At 37.1% G+C, this 23966-nt stretch overlaps 1 protein-coding gene and 1 pseudogene across 1 annotated transcript in view; one reads left to right on the plus strand and one right to left on the minus strand.

The window, feature by feature from the left end:
* Positions 1–23966, plus strand: part of LOC150093938 (histone-lysine N-methyltransferase 2A-like) — a 294597-nt gene that overhangs the window by 176063 nt on the left and 94568 nt on the right. Inside the window, exons 13-14 of the mRNA XM_090412869.1 lie at positions 3040–3170; positions 19990–20225. Of these exons, the coding sequence (XP_090268995.1) occupies positions 3040–3170; positions 19990–20225 (367 nt within the window). The remainder of the gene's footprint in view (positions 1–3039; positions 3171–19989; positions 20226–23966) is intronic.
* On the minus strand, positions 5125–5231 carry LOC150093939 (U2 spliceosomal RNA; annotated as a pseudogene).

The following is a 23966-nucleotide window of genomic DNA, read 5'->3' on the forward strand; positions in this document are numbered from 1 at the left end:
TCATCAATTTGTAAAGCAAAATGTTGTTTGGAAAGTTTATTGGTAACTTTGTTCTCTATATTGATATGTCAGATGATATATCTTTGATTTTATTTTTTATTGTATCGTCCAAATGAGGAATTTTCGTAATTTCCTTTTTTGCTTCGTCACCAAACATAATGTTTACTATTTCCCAACATGCTGGTAAAATAAGAGACTCTGCTATAGTATGTGGTTTTAATTTTACAGCAATGAATTCAGCTGCCTTATATGATGCAAGTTGTGCCTTATTGGAAATTTTAAGTCGTTTCAAAATATTTTACTTGTTTAACTTGCATTTCCAACAATCTCTTGAAGTAATCTTTAGTTTTTGAAACAAGATTGGCGTGCTTCGTAGTCATGTGACATCTTTCACCAGCGGAGCATTTGAAACCAGTTCACGGAACACCGGTTAAGAACCACTGCCATAGAGGATGCCCCTCATAGTACTTCAGGCTTAAAATAGTCTATTTTTTTACACTGATTATTGTGTGTTATTACAGTTTTAATATGATATTCCTCAAGGTGTCTCTGTGACAGATGTAATATCAGAAATTTCTTGGAGATTTTCCTGATGAAGAAGAAATAAGGAACACTGGATATCCTGGTAGGTATGGACATGCTGTATGTGTACACATGTCCAAACAACTGTAACTCTTTTTCTGCAAGTCTTGTTATTATTGAAATATTGTAGTATAATTCTCCTCTGATCTCTTGATCAGTTTTCATTTAAGTCAATGATGTTTTATTTATTTTTCTCAAACGCTTGTTTTGAAAGCTTGTCAATCTTTGTTCTTCCTTCTGTTTGATAACCCTAGTCTCTACACTATAAAGAACTGAGGGGAACACCATTGAACTATGTACTTCGAAGAGATGTGTATTTTTCCATATATTTGTAAGTTTAGTCATAGTATACCACCCTAGACTTCTTCTGTGTTTAATACTTTCTTCATATTTAGCTTGTTTGTGATCAGTGTGCCTGACTGATTGAATTTTTTAACTTGTTCCATACAGAATTGGAGAAGTAATATCTTCATCATTTCTGCCTATTTCCATTGTTTTGATTTTACTAAAATTTATCTACATTGCATCTGGTGTAAATTTTATCCATTCACAGTTATTGCCATGTTTTCTGGAATAGATGCTTACTAGTTCTTCCAGGCACAGGTTAAACAAATATGGTGAAAGTGGACATCCCTGCATGACACCTCTCCCCCCCCGGTATTTCAAACCTTTCAACTGCACCAAATTTTATCATTGCCATAGTATTTTTATAGTACTGGAAGATGAAATTGAGTATTTTCTCCTTTTTTATTTTTTAAAATGTCAAGCAATTTATTTCTGCTTATTGAGTCAAATGAGTCCTTAAAGTCTATAAAACAGTAAAGATTTGTTTTTGGCCACACGTTAATTCAGCTAATTGTAAAAGTATAAATCGCAGCAGTCATGTATTCCCTCTCCTAAATTCCATTTGCTCTTCTCCTAAATGTTGCCCATAAGTTATGTCAATTCTAATAAATAATTTATATACATGACTCAATAAGGTTATTTGTCTATAATTTGTACATTCCTGTATACTGCCTTTTTATTATTATTTAGAGAGACCTCCAGGGAGTTAGGGACTCATCGAAGGAGGCTACATACTGCACTTACTTCATACTTATTTTTGAATTCATTCACATAGCTTTCACTCACAACATCCAATGGCAATCCATTCCAATCACGCACCACCCTATGAGATAAAAAATCTAGCCCTCACCCCCTTCTTAGAAGCATTCATTTTTCTCAGCTTTCAGTAGTGTATCATCTACTGAAATATTAGTGAAAAGAGATGACACATCAAAGTTTACTAAGCAATCGTTTTCCTCTAATTGAAATTTTTGAAATGTGTGTGGAATTTTTAATGTAAGATGATGTCTTGCCAGTATGCTTATTGAGTTCAGATACCAAATGTTTAACAAGTTTATCCATAGGGCAATTTCTGGCATCAACCATGGGACCCTAAATGGTTCAGGTTTGTGGACCTTAGGTGGCCCTTATACTGATAATCTTAGTGTGTGTGTGGGTGGGTGGGTGGGTGGGTAAAAGATTTTTAATTCAGACAAAGTTTCCCTTGGCCTGCTTGTAATATTGTCTAAAAGACTTACTGATGTTATGGGTTATGGAATCCTTTTAGAATATATGTTGATGTATTCAATAGTATTTGTTTTGTTTTTATCTGTATTAAGGATCATTGCTTTGACTATAACTCTGTTATTGTTCAGCTTTAAATTTCTCAGGGTTGTTTTTTTCCCCTTTGGATATGTTGTATTTTGGAGGTGTGCATTTTTCAGTAGCAAGGTTGAGGCTTCTAGCTTAATAACACCAGCTTTGTCTGGGGTATTCTTTTGATAGCAAATTCTGTTTGCCATGATCAATGTGCACAGGATTGTTTTTTATTTGTTTGTTTCGTGTTATAGCAAAATTGAAGCCTTTGCTTAAAATGAATGTGCTAATTTCTCATATTTCTTACTTTCATAATGTTGTCTAGCCTCAGAATAAAACAAGGCTAAATCAGATAACATGAAGTTATTAAGTTTTCCATGTTGTATTTTTTGCAGCCATTCTACTTCCATTGATTGGCCTCTAATTTATGTTTGCACAGTTCACTGTAATGATTTACGATGTATTCAGTTTGATAAAAGATATTTTGAAATTGGACTGATGAGTAGGAACAAGAACACATTGACTTATTTTATGCTAAAACAAACAGATCCAGAGCAGATTTTCCAAGAGGGATTTTGATTTATAGTTACATACAAACACTCATGCCTAATTTTTATGTACAGCCATATACTCTGTGTATGCACGCGCATTCTTGCGTGAAAAGTCTCATAGACTAATTTATATATAGCCATTATAAAGAAGTATAAATCAAAGCTAAGAAAAAAAAAGTGTCATTTTGTATGCTCAGAAAAATAGAGATAATGATTTTAACTGTTGTACTGGAATGAAAATATTTAAATAATCTATCTATTATAGATGTAAATGGCCTTCAGATGTTAGGTCTTACTAATAGTGCAATGACTTATCTATTGGAACAACTTCCAGGAGCTGAAAATTGTGTAAAATACAATTTCATGTTTCATCCTCCTGTCAAAGAAAATGACTTAGTAAGTTTCATTATTTCTTGGTTAGTTTCAGTTTATGCTCATAATTGAGTATTTTATAAATTTAATGTTGTTTTTTTTTTAAAGTGTTTAAATTGGAACTTTTCTCTTTAAGAAAGAAAAATGCTTTTTCAGAATTGTGAATATAGCAATCTTTTGTGTGTGAGTATGTGTGTATTATTACATGAGTGATATTTCCCATCATAAAAAGAGTAGATATTTTATTCTCCTACCTAATCCAATCTATTTAATCATTGAGAATTCTTAAAAGATTACACATTATGCGCTGCTGGCTATATGAACAAAAATATATGGACACCTGAGTGTTTTATAAACTTCTGAAACACTTTTTTTTTTTTTTTTACAAAAATCTCAATACATCAGGACTCTCTTAGTCCTAGTTCAATTCAAGAGAAGAACCAGAATGGTACATGTCCATGCAGGACAGATGTGATAATACTGTCTAATAAATAATATTTTCTTTTCCTGCATCCATCGTATACGGAAACATGTCCATCTGGTTTGAAGAATGCGCATGGTGATTGTATGTATTCTCATTTGATATTGTTGGTTTCCATTGATCTCTTCCAACTGTGGGGTGTCTGCACCATGTAAAGTTGAATCCAAGCATTGCTTGTCCTGTATAATATCCTTTCCATGGAAACAAACGCTATAGAGTTTTGTTCTGTAACTTCATTTTTGTGAGCAGTCACTAACACACTTTAGAATGATCACAGTTGCATTCTCCTTTTCACTTTTTCAGTATTTTTTTTTCCCATTGTCAGTTTGTGTGACTGTTTTTTTCTTTTCACCATCATATATCCTTCTTTCAATGAGGTCAGCCAATATATACCTCAGATATATGTCATGCTCACATGATGAACCTGACCAATTACTAATTTAGTTACCTATATGATATCTCATTAGGAGTCTCCTTTAACTTTAAACCATGCTGCCATGTCCAGACAATAAAATGAACTTATCATGGCACATACTCACATTGCACGACTCCGTGTACATGGCATCACAGTTTTGTTAGTAGATGGATATGTATATGACCAAGTAGTACTGACAGATTTGAAAATTGTGTATATGTGGGAGAGATGAAATTTTTATCACATTATTTAACAGCTTGTTGTCAGTGATAAATATGACAGTTTTCAGGATTAATAAATATTTAAATATGCTCACATGACCTGACTAATTACTAATATAGAAGTCTATCTAATACCTTTTTTTTTTTTCTTCACTATATTATTTAAGGAAATTACAACGTACTAGGATATACATTAAAATAAATTTTAATATATTTCTATATTTCAGCAATGTCACGTTGCCATTTTCAAGAAAGACACGTGCACGTAGGCACAGCACAACAATAAGTGAGGAAGAAGTATGAAGCTGTTATTTCTCCTAAAGTCCTGATGGTGCCCTCTAACGGGCAATGTTGGTATTCTTGGGCGATTGGGCTGGAGGTCTTCTGATGTAGGTTTCCCAAATTTGAGGAAGTCTCATGCAGCCAAATTTGTTGAGGTTTGGATCGTACTTGGAGTATTTGGAATGTAGACTTTTCCTAGAATCAGCTTCAGCCCTAAGAAACGATCCAAATCTCAACAAATTTGGCTGCATGAGACTTCCTCAAATTTGGGAAACCTACATCAGAAGACCTCCAGCCCAATCGCCCAAGAATACCAACATTCCCGCTAGAGGGCACCATCAGGACTTTAGGAGAAATAAAAACTTCATACTTCTTCCTCACTTATTGTTGTGCTGTGCCTACGTGTACGTGTCTTGTACTTAAGTTCTTGAAAATGGCAACATGACGTTGCTGAAATATAGAAATATATTAAAATTTATTTTAATGTATATCCTAGTACGTTGTAATTTCCTTAAATAATATAGTGAAAATGCATAACCAACGTCTAAGCCTTTCCACAAGAATTATCTAATACCTTACTAGAAGTCTTCTAAAATCAGTTTAATATCTTATTGCCTGTATCAAATATTAAGACTATAAGAACAGATACTACATTCTTATCTTAGCAAAAAAGCCTGAGAAACAAAAGTGTAGTATCTGTTCTTATCAGTTTGATATGTGATGGCCTCGATCAGCACATTCTATCAGATACTACATTCTTATCTTAGCAAAATATCTTATAAAAATTTGTTTCTATTTCTTTATTTAGGAAATTACATCTATTGCAAGATAATTTATTTATTGAAAAATAAATGCATACATTTACATATACATACAAAACAATATCTCAATTTTTAATGGCTATGTTGTTGTTGTTGTTTATTCATAATAATACTTTTGAAGCAAGGCTCCCTTTTTGAATGAGCCACGCATAAGTCATCACTTGCATTAAGCGATTTCTGGCTTGTTTTTATGTGCAAAAGTGATGAAAATCCCATTTCACACAGGTAGGTGGTGGCAAATGGTAAAAGTATCTGCAATGCTGCTTTTGCCAGCTGTGGATAAGGTTCTTACTGTGTACACCAGAATTGTTCTAAGTCCAGTTTTTCAAATTCCATTTGAATATGTGCATTGGCTCATATTTCAATAAGATCGTCTTTTATTAAACAGCTGTCGTCCATCGAATCTGGGTCAAACAGAAATGGATCCAGTATCCATCTTTGAACTTTGCTAATATTTCCTGTGGTAAAGTATCCATGAAATGATTCAATTGTTGGAGGTGTATTGCAATTTCAGGTATAATTATTATTTTCTCATTTTCCAGAATGATTGAATCAAGCAAAGGAAAGTTTGCAAAATTCCCATTTTCAACTAGATGTTTCCAAATTTTTAGTTTTTCAATAAATGAAGATAAATTTTCACTAGCTGTTATTATGTTCTTACCAAATCCTTGCATTGATGTGTTTAATTCATTCAGGTGGCTAAATAAATCTGCTAAGTAGGCTAGTTCGAAGTATTACTTCTCTTTTTTCAAAAGCTTTAACTAAATCACAATTTTGGTTAGTAAGAAACTGTATAATTTCCTCGCGCAATTCAAAACCTCTGCTTAGCATGTGGCCCTTGGAGAGCCACCGTATTTCATTGTGATAAAGAAGCACAGTATGAACAGCACCGATTTCTTCGCACAAAGCATGAAAGATACAATGATTAAGCACTCATCCTTGGATATACTTTACTACATTTACTGCAGTAGTTAAGTGTTGTTTTAAATTCTCTGGCAAAGCTTTCGATGCAAGTGCATGATGGTGCAACATGCAATGCATTATTGTGACTTGGGGTATTTCTGTCTTGATGTATGAAAAAAATCCAGAATTTTGCCCAACATTGCAGGGGCATCATCAGTGCAAATTGAGCCTATCACATTCATGGATATTTGATGTTTCAAAAAAAAAGTTTTTAATATGATTGAAAATTCAATTCCAGTGGCTCACAAAATAAAAATTCTTCCAAAATTTTTTTTTCCTTAATGTATCGCACAAATACCAACAACTGACTGCAATTATCAACATCAGTTGATTCGTCCAGTTGAATACTCACTTTTAGAGGACTGGCTTTGATATCTTCTATTACTTGCTGTAAAATATCAACACCGAGATCTTGAATGCACAATCGAATCGCATCGTTCGATAACGGAATCCTGAATTTTCTTTTGTGCTTCAGAACCCAATACAATTTTTGCAATTTCAAGTGCACATGGTTTTACCAATTCCTCATCTATTATATGACCTTTTCTTTTCTTAGCACACAGATATGCCACTTGATAAGAAGCTTCTAACAAGAGCTTTTGAGCTGCCACAATGTCAAATTTTGTGATAGTACAGCTGGTATCAAATCGTGCCTTTTTATACTTCAAGATGTTAAGAGTATGTCCTGCAGATTCACCACTATGCTGATTGTTGAAATGCTCTAACAACTTTGACGGTTTAAGATTGGAGTTTGAAAATATTTTGCAACATAAAATGCATTGTAGTTGTTGCATACCATCTTTTTCTGTTGTACAAGTGAATCCATAAGCAATTCTAATGCCGTTTTTTCGACATAACGAGGGTTACTACAATCAATAAAATAATAATTATAATTTTTCAAAATTTCCAGAAAACCTTTATGTAATCAATTGATCGTATCTGGCATGGGCTTTAGTCACTGATTAATGTTGATAAATTAAAGAAAATTAGTATTCGTTTCTGTGTCAAACCACCTCTTTAATGTTCGTACTCAGAGTATGCAAACACATGCATGCATCAACCAGTTTCTTATTGTACTGCATGTGCTGGTAAGTGCGATTCGCTGAGGCAAAGGTAGAGAGGGTAGGAGTGGGGGTCCCAAAAGTCAACGTAGCGTTCGCTAGTTTCTCACAGGTGGACAGGCGGTAGTTTCCATCGAAAATTTAGAAACTTCTTTCGCACCCCCAGGGGTGCACACACCCCAGGTTAAGAACCACTACCTTAATGCATAGCATTATACATGTCTGCAAGGAGATGTGCTTTGCATTATGGGATACTAAGGCAAGTGATGAGAACTTATACCACCTTTGCCTCGAGTTGCCCCAGTCCTGAAAATACTTCAGGCACAAACTTTGTTTGTTTATGCTTGGATAAAGGATTAAACTACATATATAATTAATAAAAACAGAAATTATGAAATTTTTATTTAACGCCATGAGTGTGCTTCTATGCTATGAAACATAGAAGGATTAATTTTTATTCATTTGAATAAAGTTTTGTGCACTATGCCTGATATTTTGGAGGACAAATCAAAATGTCCCTATATTGTGATAAATATCGCATCCCCAACAGAGCAATAATTAGTGTAAATTGGAAAGCAGTGCTCTACATGATGATAGAACTCCCCTCCCACAGACATTATGATTAAAGCAATACTAAATTTTATAATTAAAATTTAATCAGAAACGATCAAATTAGCATGCCACATATATTTAAAACTTTGTAAAATTGAACTGCTTAAAATGGAAGAAATAATATACCATCAAGAGAGAGTTCCTTCTTGAAGGGAAACACAAAATGTGACACAGACCAACATGAATCTGTTAAATGTATGAAATCTGTAAAATAGCACGTGGATGTTTTCTCTTATAATTCATTTTTTTAAAAAAATGTTGGTCACTACCCCTAAACTGAATTTAATGTCTACCAACTCACAGTTTGAAACTGTGGCCCAATATCCAGATGACAAAATGCTCTTATGATTCATACTGACTTCTCACATTACTGGATTTACAAGATGTCATATTTATATTGGTAGATGGACAGTTGGGCAGGGGGATTTACAAATTTGTGTGTGTGAGTGAGTGAGACTGAGAGAAAGTGATGTGGGCAAAATTTTTGTTAGTGGTAATTATGACACTATTCAGAATTTTTAAATAGATGTAATAGGCTTTAATCATTTTGATAAAGTATCTAAATATTAGTTCTGTTTTAGAAATGGTGTGGAGGACAGAATAGATAGAGCAAAGTTTTACAAATAAGGATTTGGATGAGAATGTCAATTTCTCATCCGTAAGTAAGAGTGTTATGATACCTATTCACAAGCATTAAGGAATTGTATTAGGATAACTGTTTTTTATTGATTTATTTTATATTTGCTTATAAACAGCCAAATACTTGCATATTTTACTATTTTTATTTATTTTATTTTTTTACTCTTATTCATCATCATTGACCATTTCCCCGTGATATTGATCTTTTACATGGGCAACTATGTACTACATCATGGATATCATGATGAAAAATTGAGCAAGCTGACTTGTCCATCTACTGTCAGTGATTTTTGACACGACAGACTGTCACAACTGCATCTAGATGATTTCCATGTTTCTCGGAACTGTGTTGGAATTATGATTGCACAGCAGCCATGGAAGCTCAGAAAAAAGCATGGAGTATATTCTGCACATACCCCACAACAGCAAATCTTATTTATTTCAAACATCCTTGAGCCTGAGCAATACACATTTTCCAAATTAACATTTTTTTTTTAATTTTTTAAATAGTCTGGAAACCCTACTCTAGAAACTATGCATGGAACTTTTTCAAGCCACTTCAGACCTCTAATAAATTGCAGGTTATAAAGTTCATCTCTTCATCTCTCACCTATAGATGGTCACAAACATTCCTGCCCACTCAGGATTGAAACCCACAACCTTGGTTGGAAAGCAATACACTAACCACTCGACCAGGCTGACAATGTTGCTGACATTCTCAAGAAGATTTTTGCTAGAGCATCAGCAGTATCTTCATCATCCCCTGCCCCAAGGAGAATAACAACATATTCTGTTTTCTTTGCTATATACCTGACAAAAGGTAATTGTTGCTTTCCTAAGCCAGTAAAGGATCCAAAATCCCTAATAAACTATCATCCAGTTACTCAGACCAGCTGCTTGTACATGATTATCTAAGAAATGGTTAACTCTTTTCTTTTAGGATTTCTGAAGAGTAACAACCTTTTTTCCAGAACACAATCTGCCTTCTGCAAATATCATTCCAAAACTGATTATCTATGGAAGCATCTGTTACAGATGCCATCCTAACATGTGAGCACTTAACTATCAGTTTTCTTTGATTTGCAAATAGCTGGGAGATTTGGAATATTGAAAAACCTGTACACTTTTGGTCTCACTGGGAATCTCCCTGTTTTTATCAAGAACTTTTTATCCAACTGCATCTTCCAAGTCCATGTGGAAACCAGTCTCCTGACTATATACCCAAGAGGGGGGAGTCCCACATGGTTCAGGTTTAAGTGTCACACTTTTTGCAATCAAGGTTAATTGGATAACTGAACAACTTCCTCCAGTTGTAAGTAATGCTCTCTGTGTCAATCACTTTATCATCTTCTGTCATGCATGCAATATGAAGGTCATAGAAAGACAGCTGCAACAATCCATTGACCATATTTCAAAATAGGCACTTGCCAGATTGTCACAGCAGAAGTGTATTTCATCCTTACCCTGAAGTCATACTAGGCAAAATCTTTAATCTCAGTTTCTCCAGATACCAAGTTTTAGGGGTGACAAGTAACTCAATTTCCTTCCTCACATAACATCATTTGTGAGATAAATACCTTCCACCTCTTAGGGTACTATCATGTTTTTTCCTCTGTTTGTATCATGCACTAAGATCAAATCTTCTTTGTGGATCCAAAGTTTATGCTTGTGCCTGAGAGTACTGTACTAGATCCTGTTCACCATCAACCTATAAGAATTGCAACTGGAGCATTTTGAGCTTCACCAGTCCCTAGTCTGCACATCGAGGTAAATGGACCACCTTTGTTGCTTCAATGTTGATAGCTGTCTCTGTTATACACTACAAAAATAAAATCCCTTCCTGACCATCCCACATAGCCAATTATTTTTGCCCACAGTGGGAGAAACTTTACAACTCCCATCAGACTGCCATACAACTCTTTGATTTGTGAATAAAAGCTCTTGTGAAAGCTTTAGATAGTGGGGTAGAGCACAGCTGAGATGGCACTAAATTCACTTCTACCATGGCATGCACATACCATGTAGTTCTTTTCATGCTATCCAAATTTTCCGCCTTTCCTGTTGTCTACTAGAGCTCTTTCAATCTCATAGAATTGAATACTCTGATATTTTGTACCTATCTACACAGATGATTCTAAGTCGGAGGCACTAGTCGGATCTTATACTGTCTTCCCAGATAGTATAATATCTTCTCAGCTCCCACTAGAATTAGAAACTATGTTGCTAAACTGTATGCTATAGAACTTGCATTAAAATACCTAAAATCGTATAGCTACCAAAGGTGTATAGTATACTCAGATTCATGAAGTTCTCTACAGACAAGATATCTAGAGCTACAGAAACATGCAGAGCTCTCCCAAATCCAGCATTTCTCTTAATTAAGGAGGCTAACTTTGATGTGCACTACTGTTGGATTCCAAGCCATGTTGGGATCAGGTGAAACAAGGCTGTAGATACTGCAGCTAGGTCAGCTTTTTTTTAAATTCTTTATATGACTACCACACAATTATCAGACACAAACTTTTATCCCAGTGGTGGCAGTCATCATGGAATAGAAAGACCAATAGCTTGAAATTAAATTATGGCAGTCTAGTCTGCTCAAGGTTCATAAAGAGAAAATTGCTCTTGCTCATCTTAGCATAGGTCATAGTCATCTCACACCTCTCCTTCCTATTAAGTGGTGACGGCATGCCAGACTAACCAGCACTGAATTGACTGCCTTCATTTTGCCAACAAGTGCAGTCATTATTTTAGTCAATTTCATAATCTGCTTAGGTCCTATACATTCAGCAGATTTTAACGGATTCATCAGTTGTTACCCTGGTGTTTAGGGATGGTGACAAGAAACTCAATTTCATCCCTCACATACATCATTTGTGAGATAAATAACTTATTAAGCAACTTAGAACATCAAGGGTTACCATCTGTCATCAGCCTTTACCATAAATTATTTACATATTAGTTTTATCATTTTCATTTATTGTATATTTGTTTTTAAAACCTTTTTTTTTTTTTATGAATGTTTTAATACTCCTTTTTATATCTGTTTTTTACACAGGTTTTACATTTGTGTTTCTACACTGTTTATTGTCTCTTTATGCTCTTTTATTTATTTATTATCTTGTGTAATGATAAGAAATGTTTTATTTGCTTTTATATGCTTATTTTTAGGCTTATGCATGCTACTTATTTATGATATTGTGTATTAACATAGCATGACTATAGTTGTCCTTGTCTCAATGAACCCAAAACAAACAAAAAAATCCTATTGAGGGATGGTTAGTCATGTTCATAATTTGTATAAGCCCTATACTCTCGGGCATGTTTTATCAAATTCATCAAGTATAATTTTTGTTTTTAAATTGCAGAGCATTAATATTTATTACCTTATCAAACTTAGTGTATATAAGTTGTTTGCACCTAGTTTTTGTTATGCATGTTTTTATAAATTTCTTTACAATTTATTTTATAAAAAGTTGTATAACAACAAGAGTAAAAAATACACCCTTTTAAATTTGATTTTTATTCACTTGTTTTTATACCTTTTTTTAAAAAATTATTTAACAAGTGTAATAAATACTGCATATTTATTACACTTGTTAAATGTGTACTGTTGTGACATGCATTGGTATAGTATGAACTTAGCTGTCTTTCCATCACTAAACCAAACCAAACTCGAGCTTATAACACTGAAAATGTCTCAATGAGACATTTTCAGTGTTATAAGCCCTTTTAGTAAGTACAATATGAAACTTGTACTTACTGAAAGGGCTTACTGTAAATCAGCTAAAACTTTTAAATTATTCTTGTTTGGAATTTTGCACAGTATATCATTATTTTTCTCATACATGTTTTATTTGACAAAAGTTAAAAAAAAAAACTATGAAATAAAAGATATTATTTTAAAGATGTTAATATGGGTATAAAAATAAAATCCTTCATAAAAAATGTAATCACACGTTTAATCACATGATATTGTCACAATTTTTTCAGTACATCTCACCATTCTGACTTACAAATTACTGCATGAGTACAGCTGTGCACTGAATGGTGTCTGATGTAACTACATGCCTGACAGAGAAAATGGGTATGTGCAGATCACAGCTCTTGGTAGATTCATGAAGTAATGTTGTTATGAAGCTTGAAATTTTTTGGGGATACTCTGAATTCCACATGCTCAAAAAATTTGTATGCATTTCACTTTGGATATATACATGCAGTGGATTTGCCGCTCCTGATCTAGAACTTTTATCTAGATTCACCCGATTCACCATTATTATGATTGCAGATGTATTTTTTATGTTCTTCTATGTGAAAAACTGTTGATCTTCCTGTCTGTTCATAGTTAGCCAACTTGTCAGACCAGAGAACTCTGTATTCACTATGAACTGAAAAGAGGGAGTTGTTCCTTAGTGGGATGGATAAGAGTAGCTAGTTTTGAGTAGGGCTTGACAGCTCTGCAGAGGTTGCATTTTTTAGAATTCTATTTTTTCCAATGTGTCTTGGACACTGGGGATGACGATAGGATTTTTGAGATAATTGTGAAGAGAAGGTCGTCATGGATAGGGAGAACAACTATTTTTTTGATTCCATAGGAATTGTAATTGTTAAATAGTAGGCATGGTGTATATGGCTCAGTTCTGCTGCCCAGAACAAAGATTGTAGGCTCTATTGGTTAGAGTTTTTATGATACCTTATTTTGAGAGGGGGCACTAGCATTGTCCTTAGTAGCAACTGTTGTACATGTGTTGCTCAGATACGTCGTTATTTTTTAGATATTGATGATATTGTTAAATGTAATTTGTGGTATTTTGTTTATTTTTGATTGTGTTGTTAAGTGGTGTTGTTTTGTTCACTCATGACTATTATTATATGATATTCTTTCAAAAACGTTATTTTTTATGGCACAAATGCATACAAGAAAAATGGCGACGAAGACATCGATGCTGACTGATATAAATGTTCAGGATTTAGTGCGATGTAGCATGTGTTTGATGTATTCGTTTCCAAGAGTGAATGGTGTGTGATATGAGAGCAAGAATGGAGAGAATAGTTGTCAGAAATGTTTCATGGGTCATGTCGGGAAGAGAAAGAATGAAATGACTGATATTATGGATATAAGGTAGGATTGTGGAAGTGTTGTTGAGAATGTAGTGGAAATAGTGCGTAATAGTGCATGAAATACATATGAGAGTTTGAAGTGATCCAAAGTAATAATGTGGATGATGAGATGCCATCACAGAAAAAATTGCACGTTTACATGGAACTCCTTCACAGGACAAAATGTGAGTTCTAGCAACTGGAGAAACAATTGGCATGTAGTACAGAAAGATGGAGAATGAACGAATAAGTGAATGAGAAAGCAAGAAAAAGTGCAAGAAACTGGGAGAAAAGAGAAAATTATTGTATGGGGATTCGATAAGAGGTATACTTAATGAGAACATGACAAAAGCATGTTTTCCATGCTTTTGTCACTTTTTTTGTGCAAAGATAAAGGAACTTAGTGAAACTTTAATGCAGAAGAAAGAAGTTAATGAGTTAATTGTTTTGGCAGGCAGAAATGATTTGTAAGGTGAAAAATATGCAAAGAGATAAGATATGAAAGAGTTGTTTGAAGAAGCAAAAATGAAGAGCAAGAAAGTAAAGATTGTGAGTTTGCTGCCTTGGTGTGATAGGACAGAATTGAGAAGAATGGCCATGATTGACAATGAGAATCAATGAGATTGTGCAGGAGGAATGGTGTGCAGTTTATAGATGTGTGGAATGAATCTGATGGATGTAAGGACCTTTATATGCCTGATGGACTACACTTAAATAGTTTTGGAGTAAGGTGCTTGGAGAAAGTGTTGTTTGGTGAGAGCTTAGAAGTGCAAAACCAGGGAAATGACACATGAGGGGGAGCTGAAAAGTTCTGATAAACACCTAGAACAAAAATGATATTAAAGCAACTGATATAACCACAAGAAAGAACATATCTTAAAACCCTTTAACATCCTCCCATGTTTCATCAAATTGTAATAATTTGTTCTTTTTCGTTTGTGATATGTAAGAAGACATGTTGAGAGGTTTGAAGAAATTTGAAGACACAGGTGTGAGCCGTCATCGTGCTGCAAGAAAAGTCTGCAACTGAGATTCACCAAACTTTGTGTGTGACTTGGGAACTGTGTCCCAGTATATCCAACTGTTGCCAGATGAGTGGCCAAGTTTAAAACTGGGCATCCTGAGACAACAGATGCCCTGAAGTCAGGAAGACCTTCCACAGTGATCACAGCTGAAAACATCAATGCAGTGCATGCTGTGATCCTTGATGATAGATGAATACCAGCCAAAAACACTGCAAAGACTGAGGATATCCAGGGAATGAGTTGGGATCATTATCTGTCAACATCTGGACATGCAGAAGCTCTCAGCAAAGTGTGTCCCCAAATGTTTGAAATCCCTACCAAAAGAGAGAATGTATGCTGTCATCTTAAGGGATTTTGGGCCATTTTGAGAAATCAGGTGCAAATATTTTGACTCATATTGTTACTGTTGATGAAACATGGCTTCATCAACAGTCACATGACTAGAAACCAAACAACAGTCAATGGAGTGGAGACACAAAGATTCACCACGGCCAAAGAAATTCCAAGCACAAAAGTCAGCAGAGAAGGTTCTTACCATTGTCTTTTGCAATATGGATGGTGTAATCCTTACCAAGTACCTCAAGAAAAGTGAAACTGTTACAGCAGCAGTAGTTTATTCAATAGTTCTTAAGGAATTACTGAATGAAAAATGCCCCAGGAAACTGAGCAAAGGCATACTGCTTTTGCAGGACAACTCACTTGCTCTCACCGCTCATGAAACCCAACAGACAATATACAACTTAGGCTTTCAATGTGTGCCTCACCCACTCTATTCGCCAGACATGGCCCCATCTGACTATTTCCTTTTCCCAAATTTAAAGAAACACTTGAAAGGAACAAATTTTACTGCAAATGATGAAGTCATATCTGCAGCTGAGGACTGGTTTATGCAACAAGGGAAAGACTTTTTTTCTCAGAGGATTGCAAATGATGCAGCAGCATTGTAACATGTGTATAACACTTCATGGGAATATGTAGAATAACATGTAAGTTTCGTAGTTCTACCTCACTTCCTTCATGACGATTATCACAACTTTTTAGCACATTCTCATATTAAGGAGGAATCAACCAAGCATGTGTTTAGCCATCCTGCGACAAATGAATTTGTGTGCAGGAATGACTGCATGGAAATAGCCACCCCTAGGATAGATAAGGATTGGTGCAGGAATGATTGTGAAGAGTTGGGTGCAGTTCCCCAGGTTTTGAATCTGAATGAGCAGATAATGACATTATGTAAGGGTAACTCTGGGTCCAAGGGGATGTTGAAATGCATGTATGCAAATCAGAATGCCTGAAGAATCGGAACTAAAGGAGTGAAGTTTTTGGCATATCAGTGAGACCTGGTTGTCACAGAATAATGTAGATACAGGGATAGAATGTAATAGATCTTGTATGTTTAGGGCAGAGGAGGGATATTAGTGATGGTTGAAGAACTTCAACCAACAAAAATAGAAGTTAAGGAAGATCATAGATCTGATGGAAATGGTTCATTTGAGGCTGTCTGGTGTGAGATAGAGGGCAGTAGGACAAAATATATTGTTGGTTGCTGCTATAGACCTGGGAGTCCAGAAGAAGATGTGAACGACATGCATCAACAGATTAGCACAATGAGTCCGGACCAAGGAATTATCATGGGAGACTTCAACCATGGAAATATAGATTGGAAGCAGAAAGGGGGACATGACAAAATGGAAATGGAATTTATACAGTTACTAAAGGATAATTACCTGAAACACACATGATAGAAGGGGGCCAGGGGTTTGAGAGTGTTGGGTTTGGTAAATCTATCTATAACTGCAGTAGCAACTCTACCTCCAATCAGGGAAAGTGACATTCATTCTTGTACTGGAAGGTGGCTCAATATGCAGAAATTTCAGTCAGGAAAAGGTTTATATGTAGCTACAAACTGGCGATTATGACAAACTTATGATGCAACTTGGAGCAGTGGCATGACATAAGAAACTACATGGAATGAATGTCATTAGTGCATGGGAAGCTGTCAAAGATTGTTTGAGTGAGGCAGTATCAGAGTACATACCCAGGAGGATAAACCAAGTAGGGATTAAGTGGATGACTAGCAGTATAAAGCAAGAGCAGCAAAAAATTGGTATACCACATGGAAAACTATGATGTAAGTTAGAGCAATTGGGAATGGATAGGAGGCTGGTGGCATTGATAGGGGGTGGTTGATAGACAGGCATCAGAGGGTAGTGTATGGTGGAGTGGAATCAAGGCAAATGAGGGTGATTATTGTAGTACCCCAGGGCTCTGTTTTAGGACCACTATTTAATTTTGATATACCTGAAGATTTGAAGAGGAATATTCAGTTGTTTGCTGATGATGCAAAATTAGAGCGGGCAATAGTTGATAAAGGTGATGTAGATATCTTACAAGACGATTTAAGTAAATTAGCAGTGTGGGCAAAGGATAGTGCTTGTCACTTCAGTGTTGTAAAATGCAAGGTAATGCGCTTCAAGATGAAAAGATTACAAACTTCAGTCATATTGATGGTACTAGGGATTTTTCCTAGGAATATTTTTCTTAGGAATCTCTTATAAGTTTACAGGAAACTGCTGAGGGATCTAGGGCTGATGATGGATAGAAATTTGAAATTCAGAGGACATATTACAAGAAGTTGTGAAATATCTCAGAGGATTACTTGGATGCTGATGAACACATTGACACGTGACAATAGGGAGGTTATTATCCCTTTTTGTAAGGCTATGATTCGACAATATGTTGACTACTATGCACAGATTTGGTCACCTGTGTGTCTTGGGAATTGGAAAGGTGGTGAGGAGAATTCAGATACGAGTGACCAAGCTGGTAATAGGAATGTGAAACGTTCCCTATGAGGATAGATTGGGGGGGGGGGGGTACAGAGTTTAGCTGACAGGCAAAGGAGAGGTGATATGATAGAAACTTATACACAGGGATTCTATAAGATTGACACAGAAGAAATGTTTCAATACATGGGGAGTAGGAAGAAAAGTCATACTTGGAAATTGTCTGAGTGTGGTTAGTAAGGGTGTGCGGAGTAGGTTATTTACTTGGAAAGTAATCAATAAGTTGAAAGAATTGCCAGAGGTGTTTGTGAGTGCCAACTATAAATACGTTTAAGGAGATGTATAATAGCTGTTGTGTTAATGGATAGTGTGAGTCTCCTATGATGAGTCTTTTGACTCTGTGGAGTGCCCATATAAATAATAATAATGGGGGGGTGGTTGTGAATGTATCTTCCTGTGTGAGTGGGTTTCCTGTATATTTTAAGGAGGAGTTACCAATAGAAAGGCATGTTACCAAGGTATCTTAGAAATCTAGATTAGGGGTTGACAAACTATGATCTTTGGGCCAGACCTGCATCCTATTATTATGTATAGATTGGGGGGGGGGGGGATTCAGAATCATGGATTTGGTATTTCGGTATCCATAGAATACTGTTAATGTGATGCAGCCATGCCAATTAGCTTTTGTATGTTGCACACTGATCACCATGCAGTGCCATCATTGATGACAGTGTTTTGAATATAACAGATTTCTTAGTTTCCTTTATCATGAGTTTACATCAGTGATTTGGTTACGATTAAGAACCATTACATTACATAGCACAATCGCCAAAATGATGCAAGCTCGAAATTTCTGCAAGGCACGGTATTTTCTCTCACCCTGTCAGATAGTTAGGGTGATGCTGAGAGGACTACAATTGCCCCTACATGAACATGTCATTGAATGGTGAAGTGTGAATTATTTTGTTATTTAGCAAAGCATTGTGCTTATGCAATGACACTGTACCAGTGCTAAAAGAATACAGTATACATCAACTACCATTGCTGACTCCCCCCCCCCCCACCCCCCCCCCCCCCCACCCCCCCCCCCCCCCACCCCCCCCCCCCCCCACCCCCCCCCCCCCCCACCCCCCCCCCCCCCCACCCCCCCCCCCCCCCACCCCCCCCCCCCCCCACCCCCCCCCCCCCCCACCCCCCCCCCCCCCCACCCCCCCCCCCCCCCACCCCCCCCCCCCCCCACCCCCCCCCCCCCCCACCCCCCCCCCCCCCCACCCCCCCCCCCCCCCACCCCCCCCCCCCCCCACCCCCCCCCCCCCCCACCCCCCCCCCCCCCCACCCCCCCCCCCCCCCACCCCCCCCCCCCCCCACCCCCCCCCCCCCCCACCCCCCCCCCCCCCCACCCCCCCCCCCCCCCACCCCCCCCCCCCCCCACCCCCCCCCCCCCCCACCCCCCCCCCCCCCCACCCCCCCCCCCCCCCACCCCCCCCCCCCCCCACCCCCCCCCCCCCCCACCCCCCCCCCCCCCCACCCCCCCCCCCCCCCACCCCCCATTGATACTTAACAAAATAAGCATTGATTTAGAAATCTATTCTGCATTTATCACCTGCCTATCATACCACCTACATTCAGTAGAGTTATTCTTTCACATTTATGCTTTCTTTCTTTTACTTTCAGAGCCAATTCTTTTCAAACTCAAACTTTGTTTTCAATACAGTACGTGAAACTCTTCTGGGCTACAACTTATAATTTTCCTAACTGACATCATCCTTATGCATATGGTATTCCTTTTACATCGTATTTTTCTTAGGAATCTCTTGCTTAATAAGATTGCACATCTATTTTACTCCTGCTCTATTTATTCTTCAAACTCAAGACATATCGGATACATTCCATGCACTGCTGATATTCTTCACATCTATGAAGTGATATCGTGGGGACAGAACCTAGTGTGCTCTTCAGCTTGTCATAAGTTCCTGCTTTGTTCAGCATGTAACTTTTTCTGAATGGAACATTCATATGCATAGCCACTTCCCAGGTTAGTACAGCATGATCACTGTCACCATTCCCAGGCAGAACAGTCTTTAATGTAACTCCCTCTGACACTATAATCAGATCTAACACTCTGACCTGAAGTTCCTAAATTTGATCAGTCGCACATCATAGATTGCGCCATACTAAAGATATATTGTAGTAAATGAGTGATTGGGAATGAAAAAAAGAGAAACAGCCAGGATAAGATCACTTCCTTTGTCGGGGGATGATATTTAGGCCCCACAAAGGATTCATTGTTATTTAGTATCATAAAAATATTTGACATTATTAATAAGTTTGATTTGTGTTATGTCATTGTATAATATAATTAGTTGCAACAACTAAAAAGAAAATGTATAATTTGAATTTTGTTAATCTGTAATGAATTATATTTCATTATTGTTAGCTTCCCGAAAATCCATCAGGATGTGCTCGCACTGAGTCTTTTCTTAGAAGAAAAGAGTATGATATGTTTAACTTTTTGGCATCTGAACATCGGAAAAGACCATTTTATGAGCCAACTCAGGATGAAGAGGAAATGATGCACAAGTCTTCCCGAAGGGCAACAAGTATGGACCTTCCAATGCCTATGCGCTTCCGTCATTTAAAAACAAGTGCCAAAGAGGCTGTTGGAGTATATAGGTTTGTAAAATGCAGTTTGCAGTAGTTTGTTAAGTTTAATTTATTGTACATATATACAACGTACAGATAATTTACATTACAAAGTTGATGCTGTTAATTTTTATTCCATAAAAGAGTACTATAACAAGTATTTTATACTTTTTCTGATATTGTCTCTAAATAGAGTAAACTAGCCATCATGATAGTCCAACACAATTAATTTTCCATGACCTGATTCCCAACAACAACTGGTATTTTATCACCACCTGTTTATTTCATGCCCAGTTTCATCACTCATTTTGGAGACCTCTTCAAGTGTAACATCATGAATGAAATCTCTGAATTTGGTGTACTTAAAGACTGTACAACTTTCTTTTTAGAGAGTGAACTTCCTTTTTTCATCATACATTTTCTATCTATCCAAAGTTTTTAAGTTGTCAGTGCAATTCAATCTCTCTTAATCCATCCTCTAAGAGGAGTGATCCCACAAGGCTCTGTGTTATGTCGCTCTCTTTAATGCCCATTTTAGGTGATAACTGATTAGCCTCCTCATACCTTAAGCAGTACCTTTTACGTGAATGACTTTATCACCATTTGTCATTTCTGCAGTATGAGAGACTCTTGGGGGGGGGGGGGGGGGATACTCTCAAACTGTTTGCGTTCATTTTTGCTGTCAGTATTTCATCTGCCCCAGAGCTAAGATTAGGATAAACAATAATCCCTGCTGCATTAGAAGCAAGAGGATCTATTGGGATCTGTAGCTATCTTCTTAGACAGCATAATATCTTGTGAAATCACCATTGGAATATAGTAGTTCTATTGCTGAGCTATTGTATCCCCAGATCTTGCATCATATAAAGATTAAATGCTGTCAAAGGTACAATATTTAAATCGACTCGTTAAGTTTGCTACAGGCATCAAGAAGTGAAGTATAATACTCACATGGAATGCTCTCAGATCCAGTGTCTTATCAAATCTGGAGGTTTTATTCAGATGTTTGCCTTGTTGGATCCCAAGCTACATTGGTATCAAGGAAAACCAGGCTGGGCTGCAAGCACTTAATATTAGATTTTCTTTAATATGTTAAAACCATATGCAGCACAGCTTTGATTTTTGGTACAATGATGAAATGCCTGTACATGTTCTGAAGAGAGAACTACTCTCTCTCGTTATCAAAAATTCTTTTTTAACTGAATTTTCCAAGTCTGGGCGGGACCTACTCTCTCCCCTGACTCTTTGTCAGAGAGGAAGGAGTCCCACTGGATGATTTTACAATCTTTTTTTTTTTTCACTCTTGTAATATGAGAGTCAAGACAGTTGAAGTAAGCCATTGACCATCTTTCAAGCTTCCTATTTTTTGCCTGTTCAAATTCTGTTTAGAAGCATTGATAATTTTATTGTATTTGTTTCGGGCTTCAGTATAGGCATTGAAGGAGGATGGGGTTCTTGATTCGTGCCGTTTGTGGTATGCCTGATTTTTCATTTGTACAACCTTGGAACATCTTTTGGAGAACCAAGGTTTGGATAGGGGACGGCAGTTCAGAGTAGTGTGGGAATGTATGTTTTCATGCCAGTGAGGATTACTTTGGTGATACATTCGGTGCATATTTTTGAACTGGAAGACCGGAAACAATAATCCAACCATGGGAATGAAGCATAGTAGTCTCAGAGACTGTCCCAGTTGGCACTGTTATAATGCCAAACTACTCTTGCGTGGGAGTGACTTTGCAAGCATTGTTGCATGGGGAAGGAGATGAGCACTAGGTTATGATCAGAATTACCCAGGGAACTCACTACATTCACTGCATATTTTGGAGGAGTCATTAGTAAGGAAGAGATCTATGGTATTTGGAGAGTGGTTTGGGTTATCTGGTATTCTGGTCGGCTTTTGAACAATTTGTGTAAGGTTGTTAGTGATGGCAAATGTTTCAGCATCTCTGCCTGAAGGATCTGTACAACTGGAAGAGGAAAGCCAATTGGTGTTATGGACTTTAAAATCACCCATGAGGATGATTTCACTGTTAGGAGAGTGGGACTGGAGAAAATCAACTTTTAAGGAGAGGAAATTAAAGAGCTCAGAGTGGTTAGGGGTATTAGGAGAGTGATAGAGACAGCAGATGAATTTGACTGAGTAGAGGAGGAATATTTACAGCCAAAGAAGGTCAAAGTTGGGTGATTCTAGGTTAGGTGCTCTCTGGCAAGGTATGTCAGAGCGGATATATGGACAGATGCCACTCTTGGATCGAAAGGAGTTAAATAGTGTATAGTTGAAGGTTGAGATGGATAGTGCTGGGGGAAGGTGAGATTTGAATTTCTGTTAAAAAGAGTAGGTGGGGCTTGGTGGACTGCAGGTGGTAATGGACACGATTAAGGTTGGAGTTGAGGCCACGGATGTTGGTGAAGTGGATATGCAAGGTTCTGTGAGGCATGGATTTGACCGCAAGGGTCTTGCACGTTTCCTATGAAGTTCCTGCATACTGGTCTCCTTGGTGGCTACTAGCGGTGTCGCTTGGTTTTTGCACTAATTTGGTTTGTTTGTAGTCTATCATCCAGCTGGTGTCTTTGTTCTCTCTCTGGGCATAAGTTAAATCAGGTCAAGCATGCACACGCGACTGGGGGCAAGTGTCCTTTAGCTTGTTATTTATTGCCGTTGTAAATTTGGATGTGTTTGTCAGTGTGTCGCAGGTCATTTTCACGAGACGTGGAAAGTTTTTTCTCTCTTTCTTTTGTTTATGGGTCTGAAACGGTGGCATTTGATGATATTTCTGGGATCAAAGTTGCATTCTCCTGCTAGTTTGCTGACGTCTTCTTTTAATGATTTACCGTTTTCCATCAGAAAGTTCAGGATAATGGCATTGACCTATTTTCAGCCTCGAGTGACTCATGTATTGTTGATGCGATTAGTTTGCGAAGTTCGTTATCAGGCACGGGTGCACATGATCGGGCACGGGTCGTCGAGTATCTTGAGCTTAGTTTCCAACTTTCGGATTTTGGAGGAGAAGGTATCGATCATAGTATTAAGGTGTTTGAGGTTTCAACTCATTTGCCTAGGTTTAGTAGCTGTTTTACAGAAGGGAGGCACATTGTACAGAAGTAAGGCTGGTTGAGATCAGTAAAAAGCATGTGCACCGATTCATCTATTTTCGCACAGGAAGTATGTAGCCAGTTGTAACAGAAATCGCACAATATACCATTTTTTCTTTCGGCAACTTCAGTTTCACAGTTGTGGCACTTCGTATTGGCATTTGGTTTGTTGGCAATCAATGCCGCTATGCTGACAGGACTCGAGGTAATCTTTCATTGTTGGCGCCATCATTTCTTCGCACAGTAGGCATAGTGAGTGCTTTCATGTAGCTGTTTTTTAATTGTAAAATATAACTGATTTGATGGACTGTGAGTACTTACAAGTTGTACGGAAGTAATCGGTTCCTTAGTACCCTCTGTTAGTTTTCCATTTACTACTTATTTTGCACAAAAAACATGCGATTATGATAAAATGTGGCAGTACAAGTTTAACGTAACTTATTCACAGGAGCCACCTAAATTAAAATAGATTAGTTAAAAATAAAATATAAGAGATTGCAAATTTATTTAATAAGTTGAGGATAACAATTTCCCACATTTTTAGAATAGTTAGGTGGTCATTACATTTGAGGTTAGGTCAATGAAGTAGGGCTTTAGCACTTTCTTTATATAAATGTTCATGTTTATAAATGGATCTATGCTGCAGCTTGGTGTTTTCCCACCTGGATTCTGTGGCTA

Source organism: Typopeltis vanoorti, chromosome 23 (genome assembly GCF_054136105.1).
Source record: "Typopeltis vanoorti isolate ZY-2024b chromosome 23, IOZ_Tvanoo_1.0, whole genome shotgun sequence".
Lineage (NCBI taxonomy): Eukaryota > Metazoa > Arthropoda > Arachnida > Uropygi > Thelyphonidae > Typopeltis > Typopeltis vanoorti.